Genomic DNA, 12,171 nt, shown 5'->3' with positions numbered 1-12,171 from the left:
GCCGTCGTTCTCCTCCTCCTAAACTCGCCACCTCCACACCGCCGCCGCCACCACCACAATAACCACCGCCTCCTTAAATCAAACCAACTGAAAAATCCCATCTTTGTTAAAAAAAATCTTTATTAATCATATTTCCACCATAACCACCACCGCCGCTGCCGCCAACCTTTCCCACCACTGAAGCAACAATAATTTCCAACAGACCATCTTCTTTCAATTTTTTTCTACTTCTCATTCAAATCACCAAATTAAGAACACCCACAAATTTTGGACTGAAATTCGGATTGATATCAACCAAAAAAAAAAAAAAAAAAAGAGGCGGCGGTGGGTATCAACAAAAACCCACCTGCAATTTCTTCATTGCAGTTCGTGCAATTTATTCAATTTCTTCATTGTTGTTTAGAAAAATAGAGACGATAACAGAGGCTTCTCCAAATTTCAATATAGCATACCCACTTTCACTCTGTGCAAGCTTGCTTCGCCGCTTCTTCAAAATCTCAAATGATTTTTGAAAACTTTCAATGTCATTTTTCAAATCTGATTCGAAAACCTCAGAACACAATAATAATTCACCGAGCAACAGTTACACCGAGGTTAGCGTCACATCTTTCAATTTCATATTCGCTTATAATAACTACTAAAAACCCATAATTTATTGTTGTTAAACTGCCCTTCAAATGGACTTATGCAACAACAATGAAGAAATTGCACGAACTGCCCTTCAAATATGCTAAGCAATGAAGAAAATGCACGAACTGCCCATCAAGACAAAGAAAGAAGAAAAAAGATTTTTTTAAAAAAAAGGAAGAAAGAAGCTGAGGAAGATAGCAACAACGATTTGGAGGATGGGGAAGAAGGAGAGGGAGGGCGAGGGGGGGGGAGGGGGGGGGGGGGGGGGGAGAGGTTTAGAAGAAGGAGAAAGTGCAGCTACCATGGATGGAAAGAAAAAAGAGGCAAGTAGGGAAGACAGAAGAAGAAAGAGAAAAGATAAAAAAAAAAAAAAAAAAAAATTTAAAAGTATAATTAAGTATAATAAATTGTCATCCAATTAGAAGAGGACATATGTACAGCTGGAATCATTTTTGGTGTTTTTTTCCCCTTCCACGCGCTTTTGAGAAAGTCATCACACTTTCTTGTCACGTCACCCGCTAAGGGGGGTATTTAATTAACTTGAAAGTTGTTAAGGGGGTAAATAAATACAACTTAAGTTTAATTGCAAAACTAAGTTTTCGTGCCAAGTTCAGGAGTCAAATGATGTCTTTTCTCACATAGATATTTAAAAAGTATATGATAAGTATAATAAGTTACAATTCCTCTTATGCCAGTATGGTGAAAATACATGTTAAAATGTAATTCAAAGTTTATATAGTTTAACCCTGAAAAAGGAGACTCCTTCTGTCTCAATTTATATGGCACACGTTCCTTTTTAATATGTCCCAAAGAGAATGTCATCTTTCTCTATTTAGAAACTATTTAACAGTATGAAATGATTTAAAAACACAAAAATATCTAAGACTTATTTTGGACAAAAATTCCAAAAGTCTTGTTTTATTTCTTAAACTCCGTTCCTAATCAAACGGTGCCACACAAGTTGAAACGAAGGAAGTATATTAAGTATTTTGGGACGGAAAAATAACAAAGTATCAGTAAGATAGAGAACTTGTTAGAAGAGAGCAGGCTAAAAATCAAAATAAACAGTTATTTGAAGAGCGGATAGACTTTTAACAACCTGACATCAAATCCCTTTTGATCATTTTTTTACCAGAAAGAAAACGTCCAATAAAAAACAAATTAACATATTCCTTAATGTTTGTTTGATTATGCTAATAACTTGTAACCATGAAAGGAAAATAAAAATGGAACCAAAATTCATGGAATGATGGCTGCTCATTTGAAGATGTGTGTCTGATTGTACGTCCTTTTTTCTCAAACTGTACAAGGCAATTGCTTCAAGTAGCGTCTTTTCGTTTGTTGGTTGGTGCTAAGAGTGCTTCTTCGTTCTTCTCTTTTAATTAATACTAGTAGGATTTTTAAGTTAATAATGGTATTTAGGTAATTTAACTTTATATATAGATAGGTATATATATATATCAAAAGGCTGATATCAGAACCTTAGTTGATTGTTTTTGAACAAAATCAAACCTTGGTGTAGTCAGTAAGCCATTCAGATTCTCTGGTAGAAATCCTTTCAACTTCAAATCTTATGCTCCATGGTGTGTATCACAAAATTTGTTCAATCACAGATGACTCCTCTATTTCACATATAAATATTAACTTCTAACGGTTACAATTATTAGATAAAAAACTAATAGAAAAGGAAGAGAGGGAGGTATAATTAAGAGAAATTAGATTGAGCAGTTTCAAATTATCAATCCACATGACATTTAGTAGGCGTTTGGCCATCAATTTTCAAACTATGGTTTCAAACCAGCGTTTGGTCATCAATTTTCAGTCATGGTTTGAAACTTGATTTGAAACCATGGTTTGAACCCAAATCATCCAAAAAGCATGGTTTGCGGTTTGAAATCATGGTTTCAACTTTTTTAAATACAAAATTTAACCCATAAATTAATATTTTATAAAAAATACCCATAAGTTGGTAAATATTTTTAACAATTACCCCCATCAATCATTTACCAATCTCATCAACTTTCACCAACCTTTATTTATGTCTATCAACCTTTAATTTATGTGGGCAGATTATATTAAATAGTAGTTACCTTACTATTCACGTTAAATTTTCGATTTTATTGAAGTAAAGTTTGATTAATTGATGTTGCATCTTTTAGAAAAGTCTTCTAGTAGTGTACTAATTTTGTTATAAACTATGATTTGCTCATTTGGTAAGATTGTATAAGAATTGAGAATGTTTTGATAGTTTTCACAGTTTGTGGGGTTTTTATGTCTATAAGAGAAAATACAACTTAAAATATCCAAATTGTATGTCCAAACATAGTTTGAAACTAGGTTTCAAACCATGTCCAAACGGGGCCTTATTTTTGGAAGGAAAATGCAATTAGACGGTGAGTTTCCTGGAACCAAAAGCATTAGTCAATTAATGTAATAATGAAATAATAATGAAGGACATAAAGAAGGTGTAATTGATCTCTTTTTTTTTTCCAAATGTTTTGGACATCAATCAAATGAGGGGAAATGCCAAAAAAAATGAGAAAAAAAAAAATAGGAATGGTGGCCTTAGAGAGATGTCACATCACCTTGTTTATACATAGTTTTATATTTTATATTGATGATTGATTGATTCTAAAAGTGGGAAGTCTCTTAGTTAAAAGTTGAAATATGATAATATCTTTCCAATGTTGATGGAATTTTTAACCCTTTGAAAAATAAAGCATACTAACTAGATATACAAGGCTATTGACATGAATGAAATTATTATATACAGTGTATTTAGTTCTTTTGGAATTAGTGTTTTTGACTGGTATTTAATGTCCAGTAAATGTGATTCTGATTAATTACAATTTTGGATCGTATATGGAGTAGTATTCTTTGGAACCAAAGCAGACATTAAGGAGTCCAAAAAAGAAGAAGAAATAAGATGAAAATGGCAGCCAAAGGTTACACTTTCTGTAATAATCGTGGACCTTTCAAATTTCAATTCCTCTCATTAAAAGCCATTTTACTTTCCATGTCGGACTCCGTGTGTATATATAACTTCTAATCTCTATCTGCAACTAAAAGAGAATAGAGTTATACGAAGCTTCCAAACACCAAAATTAAAGGTTCATTCTTTCTGGCTTATTTTTAAGTATATGTGCATTAAACTCTCCAACCATCAGCTTTATATATGATGCAGCTCCAGATTTGTTAATATGTGAGATTCTTTGGGTTTGGTGACTGATCATGTTTTCTTATTCTTCTTTCACTACTTTGATTCAATTTTCTTAATTCTTAATGAGATTTGGTTGCCGGCGCTCTTTGGTGTTGTAAGTTTATATCTTGGAGGTGGACTGACGAAATTTTATTTTGGTCATTAGGTTGATTTGATAATTTATGAGCAAAGTTAAGAAAATGTCAATGTAACGAGTTAAAATCAGCTTTTGTAACATTTTGTTCCGTTTCTTTTCTTTTTGATTTTTTCCCTTGTGTCCTCTCTTTTAGTTGTTTTTATTATTTTCAAAAGTAATGTAAAAATGTTAACATTATGAAAGAGCGAAAAGGTTACATCTACCTATTTTTAATGTACCAGCTCTCAGCCGACTTGCATTTTATATTTACCGTTTGTTCATTTCCTGTTTATTTTTCTTTCAGAACTTTTTAAACGTTAGTAGTATTATATGTTGTTCATCCTTATTGTGGTCATTGTTGGGTCAGTTAATTTGTTGTTTAATTTTTATATTACCTCCTTCTCAGACTCTATTAATGTGAAACTATTAAGGATGGAATGCTACTGTAGAACGGGTCAACTTTTAGTTCCTTTGAGTAAAGTACTGAAAAAATAAGAAAACTATACGCCTACTGTTAACTAAATAAAAGACAAAACACTTTATTTGACATAAGAATTTTCGTAGTTAAAGTTAAGTTTGAAATTAGAGGATTAAAAAGAGCTTTATATCTATTGAATAGGCTCAACATTCATCAATTTAAGCTTGCAATTTTTCATTTAAATTTTGGCACATATATTTTAATATTATTTATATTTTAAAAAATTGTACTCATTAACTGGAATACGCACGTGTCGAGAGACTAGTGTGTTAAATCAAACGTCAATGGAGGTTGCATCAGCTTTACAACTCATCAACAAATCATCTGCAAAACAAATGTGTATAAGACCAAGCTTGGCATATTTGGGATAGTAATGGAATTGAGGGTTGTGTCTCATGCTGCAAAGTCCTATGTAAGTACTCCATTGCCAAAACAAACAAATATGGGGACATGGGGTCCCCCTGTCTAAGCCCCTTCTTTGCTGTGAAAATAGGAGTCAGTCCACCATTGATTAGTAGAGAAAATTGAACTATAGTTACACTCTCCATGATTAAATCTGCAAACTTAATGGGCAATCCAAATTCCAGTAATACCATGTTTAGAAAAGGCCACTCAACTGAATCATAAGCCTTCCTAATGTCAACTTTAATTGTGCATCTAGCTGAGACCCCTTTACGAGTGTAACCCTTCACCAGTTCATGTGCTATGACACATTATCCAAAATGTCCCTTCCTTCAATGAAGGCTGACTATGAAGGACTAACAATTTAATCAACAATTATTTTGAGCTTGTGTAACGACCCATTTCGTCATTATTGCATTTCTGATCCTTTTGACCCGAGGGGACCGTTGACACGCTTTCCGGACACGCTTCCCGGAGTGTTTAGATTTGGTTCGGGCGACTTTTGTGAAGTTTGAGCTTAAAGCGAAAAAGAGTTGACTCAAAGTAGACTTTTGGGTAAACATACATTTTTTCGGAACTTCGTCGATTCCGAAAGGTCTGGATGGTCGTTTAGAACTTATGTATATATCTAGTTCGATTCCCAATGCACTCGGATGCATTTTAGGACTTTGGTTGGGGAGTCAAAATTGAGGTATCGGGGGTTGAATCGGTCAACGAGACCTCTGTTTGGAATTCCGAGGCCACGAGCGCTTTCGTAGCGTGTTTTTATGTGTGTCTATGTATGTGGTTTGTGAGCAGGTGGCCTCGGGAATTAGTCGGATATTCGAGATGAAGTGTGAAACTTGAGAAAGTTTCTAGTGTCTGATGCCCGCTTTGGCAGCACCAGCACCATGGCAGCGGTACCGCTATAGCGGTCACCCTACCGCTGAAGCGGCCCATGCCCTCTAGGCATGACTACTGTAGTGGTCAAGGGACCGCTGGGGCGGTGCCGCTGAAGCGGTCTGAATGACCGTGGAAGCGGTGATCAGGCAGTGACTGGAGTATTTAAATGATATAAAACCCCAAGTCTTTTCATTCATTATTATTCCGAAAGTGGTTCATATTGGGAGCATTTCTAGAGGATTCTTAAAGGAGATTCTTGGTATAAGTCCTCGTAACCTTCTTGCTAATTTCTTGTTCCTAATCATCATAGATTCCTCTTTCCTTAGAAATTCCTTAGTAATGGAAGATAAAAGTGGAGTTAATGAATGTTCTATCTAGGCCTATTAATGATGAAATTGATGGAGTTTATGCTAGATTTTGATGAACCTAAGGTTGTTAATCATATCTCTTCCATTATTAACGTTGAATTCTTGAATCAAAGAGTTAGGGTTTATACCCAAAATTGGGGGGTTTTTGTTGAATCTCGAAGTTGGAGGAATCCATGAGTTAAATTAGCAATTAGTTGTTGGGTTATGATCACTTAGTGCTTAATTTGATATTTTGCTCCCGAATTTCCTGTTTTGACCTTGTGGGCCACGTTTCCCAAATTCTAGGGTTAGATTTGACCTAAATTGAATGATAGCAATATTAGTATCATTCTTCATGATTTCCAAACTAGATTTCGAATATGTCTAGACTTCTTTGATATTGTGGCTCAGCGGAATGGCAAGGCTAAAGAGTGATTGATTGGTGTTTGCTATTCGGCCATCCAGGTAGATTATGGCTTAACTTTGGTGAGACTTCGTGTAGCGAAGAATATATTTAGATTATATTGTCGGAGAAAGTATGTAAACCTTCGGGTATGAAGTTGGGTTGGATATTGTCTTAGGTTGGGCCCTGTTGCGTGATTGGGGCTAGCCACCCCTTTGTGTTGTGACTTGATTGTTCTATTATGTTGGCTTGATGCCACATGCTGTTAGTGGATATTGGAATTTGTTGTTCTTTCTTGATTGTGATATTATAGTATCTTACGAGTGACGTTGATATGAGGATAGAGATATATATTACTGGTGTAGTTTTTCACGCTATTGTTGGCGTACCCCTTTGTTGGTACTTGTGATATTGATCTGATTATTGATGTTGATACATGCATTGCACGCACTCTCATGATATACTGTTGATACATTTTTGGTACTTGATGAAACATTATGATGAGCTGGGCTCGGTATTTTAAATAAGAGTGACGTGAGAGTCTGATATCAGATGTTAGTATAGAAATCGTGTAGTATAGAAATCGTGGATCGAGTGAGTACATGGACTCCGTGGGTCCCGTAAGGTGGTGCCGGTGAGAACCCCCGTGGGAAAAGGTCTTGTCTGTCTGTTTGGCAAAGATTCGGGACGAGTGGCACTTAGTCTTCGCGAGTCACCTTGGGTTTTGCTACCGAGATGTCGATATTTTCGTCCGAAGCACATGTGTACACAACATTGGCATGGCATTCTTACATTATTGAATTGCATTGCATCACAATTTATATTGAGATGAATTGGTGTTGTTACTTGTGATGTTGGCTTCGGATTGGTCATATTGAGATTGGGCACCTTTGGGCGTAGATGCTCTACCTAGGCGATGACATGTACTTGGTTATAATTACGTTTGACTTGTTGATTTATCTGTCTATCTTGCTTTTTTGTCTGAATTATGTTAGCTATACTTAGTCGGCCTATGAAACCTACCAGTACTGTGGATTTGTGCTGATTTGTAATTGCTGCATTCTTTTATGAATGTAGAGTACCAGGTTGGATCTTCCTCCATCTCCCGTGGCTGAGAGTCACCTTTAGCATTAGCATCGAGTTTTCAGGGTGAGCACGAGTCATTCGCTGCCTTGAAAACTCTGCTTATCATTATGTCTTACTTTTCTACGTTGAGACATAGATAGATTGATGTATTCTTATATTATTCCAGACTTTTATTATTTGTTTAGATGCTCTTGTATGACTTAGACTAGACTCTGGGGGTATTTTCCTTATTCTGCAATGTTTCTATTATATATTATTGTGAGACTTATGTATTTATTCTTTTCCGCTTGCTCAATTTATTTATTCATGCCTTTACTTATCGTTGGGTTGAGGATTCTCTTACCGATGTGGGAAAGATAAGTGTCCGCCCGACTTAGTCCAAATGTGTCGTGACAGCCTGGCTGTACGGATTTTGGAGATGATTTTATAAAGAGTGGAGCAACAAGCTATTGGTCTGTACTCTTTCACAGGGGTAGGGTTAAAAACTTTGGTATCAGTGTCACTATTGTGAGATTAACACCTTTCAAGAGTTTTCCTGTTGAGAAAAATTGCATAAGAACATCAGTGACCTCCTTCCCTATTATATCCCAATGTGTTTTAAAAAATTCAGCATTGAAACCATCAATACCTGAGCTTTTATCAAGTTGCAGATTCTTCAAAACCTGCTGAACATCTAGTGTTGATTCTTCTTTTCAGCCATCTTCGATAAGATAGGAAGCAATACTCTGTAATTCTAATCCATTTTCTGCTTTGATTCACTAGATTTTAATATCTTGGAATGTACAAATCTCTTATTGTGTTAATTAACATTGTTTGTGCTTTATAGTACATCCAAGCTGTAGGACGAGGTTTTCATGGTCTTCTTGCTGGTTAGTCATTCTTATAAATATCTTCTTCATTTTCACTCTATATGTTTTGGCTGTTTTATATAGTAAGTATTAGGGAGCACCAACACATTCAGTTCTATATGTGGTGATTTGATGAAGCACTGCCCATGGTCACAGAACGAGGTTTAATTGATTCCCTTTAGTCCAAAAATTGTACAATGTATATAGGTGAAAAATCTTTTTATGTGTATATATATATATTAATTGTTCAATCCCTAAACTCATTTTTCTGAATATCTTTAGTCCAAAAAGTATACTATGTGTGTAGGTAATTTTTTTTTTATGTGTGTATATATATATATAAAAATTATTGAATCCCCTAAATACAAGAGAACATTTTCTTAATCCAGTTGACGTAATTCCTTCTTCCACACTGTCAGGTGAAGTTAAGGATTTTGCTCTATAAAAAGGAAAGTTTCTTTTAAAAAAACAAGCATTTGCATTTTCATTTTGAAATGATTTAAAGAGAAATCTCTATTGAATTCTCTGTATTAAAGAACAAATATAGCAAAATGGATATTGAGGGTTCATTTAGCGAACACAGGGATTGAGCCTAACTTAAGTGATTGTGGTACCATACAAGTTTATTATACTTGATTTAGAAGCATGTCTTTTTTCTCTAAAGAAAATACCATATTTATTTTATTTTATTCCTTTTCTTATATCTGTATCTCTTGCAAAAAGTCCTTTGGAACAGTACATTCCCCTCAAAGCAATGTGTTACTCAAATGCAGGAATTCAATGGAGAATTCGAGATTTGAGTGCTGATTCAGGAGTTTGAACTCAAAAACAACTTGATAGAAATAGAAATATGATAAGAGTAGAAGAGAGAGTAGAGATTGAAGAAGAAGTGTAATGTTGTATATTGATGAATGAAAATGTGTACAATACAATCTCATATATCTAATGAATACAACTCAAATTATTCTCAACTAACCAGTGTAAATGACAGTTAATGCTTAACTGGCTGCTAACAACTCTTAACAGACTCTAACAAACTTTGCTGACCTGTCCAACTAATTAACTAACTTTCGGAACCCTTGTCAACTAACTTTCAGTTCCTCTTCCTTTATCTGTGTTAAATTGTATCTTCCCTTAGCTGAATCTGAATAGCACCTTTAACTATATTTCTGATAAAATACTCCCACCCCAAAAGAGATCCTTGTCCTCAAAGATCAAACTGAGGAAACCTGAATATAAGTGCATTGTAAAACTTCCAACTAGCTTTATCAGCAGGTAAACCACTCCACTGCACTAGGACCTGAGCAACATCCTTATTGCCCCTTTTGACCATTCTACTTTGAATAATAGCTTCAGAAGTAGGATAATGTGGATGAGCAATGTCAATAATAGGAGGGTAAGTGATTTGTGAGGGTACTTCATGACATCTTTTCAGTAAGGACATATGAACAGTTGGATGGATTTTTACAGACTCAGGAAGTATGAGTGTGTAAGCTACAGGACCCACTCTCTTAAGAACTTGGAAAGGACCATAATATTTCGCAGATACCTTGTGGAAAGACTTATTAGAAATAGTCTTTTGTCTTTATGGTTGAATCTTAAAGTACACCCAATCACCCACCTCAAAACTTCTACCACTTCTATGGTTATCAGCATCCTGTTTCATCCTCAATTGAGCTCTCATCAAGTGGTGTTTGAGCAATTGTAAGTTTAATTCTCTGCTGATCCACATCTGCAGAAGCAGATTCTCCTGATAAGTAAGGCAAATGCAAGGGAGGGGGCCTGTCATATAGAGATTCATAAGGTGTAGTATGTATTGTTGAGTGGTAGGAAGTGTTGTACTAGTACTCATCGATAGCTAAACAAGAAAACCAATCAGTAGCATCTTCAATACAGAAACACCTTAAATAGGTTTCAAGGCATCTATTTAGCACCTCAATCTGACCATTAGATTGAGGATGATAAGCTGAAGAAGTGTTCAACTGAACTCCTTACAATGTGAACAACTCTTGCAAAAAAGAACTCAAAAATACAACATCTATGTCACTAGTTATGGATCAGGCAAGCCATGTAACCTAACAATAACATCCATAAACTCCTTAGCTACATAGATTGAGTAGTGTAAGGATTTTTTTTTTTTTTTAAATAACTTATATCAGAAGGCATTGCCCTCTGATGTTTTATTGATAATTCTCAAGTTCAGCAGAAAAAAAAAGGAAAAATGACAAAGGAAAATAATAGTTGCTAACCATCCTTGAGTAAAACTACTCCAAGATGGTTTTACACTTTGCCACAGGAAAAAAATAAAAAATAAGCTGACTAGACTTCTGTGTGAGCTGCACCATATTCTTGACATTCATTCTTGCTGAATCTTTCTTATATAAGGATGTTTCAAGGGTATGAAATTACCATATTTACTCAACCTACCCACCACCACCAAAATAACTTCATAACCCTTTGAAGAAGGTAAACCATCAATAAAATACATACTAATTTGAGACCACACTACATCTGGCATAGGCAGAGGCTGTAACAACCCTGGGTAAGCTGCCAAATCAGCTTTGTTCTTTTGAAAAATGTCACACCTCAACACAAAATTCATGGTATCAGATCTGATGCTCTTCCAATAAAATAATGTAATACTCTCTTCAAAGTTTCTTCAACACTAGAGTGACCACCATGAGGTGAAGAATTCCACATTCCAATAATCTCTTTCGTCAAAGTCACATTTCTTCCCACAACTACCTTTCCTTCTGAGTTGTTGCTGATGCCAAGGATACTGCTTATGAGAATCTGCACTTGTCTGTAGTTGCTGAATAAGAGACTTGAGTTCAGCATCTTAATCCTAACTGTCCATTATGGCTTGAAGCAAATCAGTATTGGGAGTAGAGATCACAATGACATGAGTTCAACACCAGTTACTCTTGAGAGTGCATCAGTAACTTTGTTTCCACCCCTTGCTAGTACTTAATTGTGTAATAAAATGGAATAAACTTGGAAATCCAAGACAATTGAGAATTGTTATGCAGGTGTTTCTCCATCAAGAACATCAATGCTTTTTGGTCAGTTCTGATGATGAACTTTTGACCAAGCAAGTATTGAGACCACTTGGTTACAACTTGTAAAGTAGCCAATAATTCTCTGTCTATGAAGCATGTCTTGGAGATAAGGCCTTGCTAATAAAGGCAATAGGATGCCTTTCTTGCTTTAAGACAACACCAATCCCACATACACTTGCATCAGTTTCTACAATAAACACCTTGCTTGCATCAGGTAGTACCAAAATAGGAGATTGAGTGAGCATCATCCGTTGACACCTAATTTTGGCCCTCCAATAATTTTATTTAATTTTCCAGAGTTCTTGGATCTCAAACGGAGTGAGATATGTATTTTATAAACTAAAATGATTTTTACAAAAAATTATTTCGACAATATTTTGCCATTTCATTTGGAAAAATGAGTTCAAATATATATTGTAAGTCATTTAAAAACACTTTGCGTATTTTATCATTTATATTAAAGTATTTGTCAAATTGAGTCAAAAAATAGTTCAAAAATAATTATTCAATTAATGGTTTAAATTATTGACAAATATTTTACTCCTTTAATTCAAGAAAATGGATTAATTAAATGAAATAATCAATTTGCTTCTCAAATTTTACCAATTGCATTATCACATTTTTTGCTTTTATGATTCAAAATTAACTACAAATTGGTTATGTGCTTAATTATGGTTATATTTGAAATTGTTTGATATGTG

General features: G+C 34.9%; 1 protein-coding gene across 1 annotated transcript; it reads right to left on the bottom strand.

The window, feature by feature from the left end:
* Positions 1–9,618: 9,618 nt before the first annotated feature.
* Positions 9,619–11,013, bottom strand: LOC132601645 (uncharacterized). Its single transcript, XM_060314722.1, has 4 exons — positions 10,821–11,013; positions 10,346–10,401; positions 10,033–10,143; positions 9,619–9,960 (listed from the first exon to the last, which is right to left on the bottom strand). The coding sequence occupies exons 1-4, from the start codon at positions 11,011–11,013 to the stop codon at positions 9,619–9,621; spliced, it is 702 nt and encodes a 233-aa protein (XP_060170705.1).
* Between the last annotated feature and the right edge of the window lie 1,158 nt (positions 11,014–12,171).

Source organism: Lycium barbarum, chromosome 7, assembly GCF_019175385.1.
Source record: "Lycium barbarum isolate Lr01 chromosome 7, ASM1917538v2, whole genome shotgun sequence".
In the NCBI taxonomy this organism is placed as follows: domain Eukaryota; kingdom Viridiplantae; phylum Streptophyta; class Magnoliopsida; order Solanales; family Solanaceae; genus Lycium; species Lycium barbarum.
The sequence above is the reverse complement of the archived record's forward strand: the minus strand, read 5'-3'. Positions and strand labels throughout refer to the sequence as shown.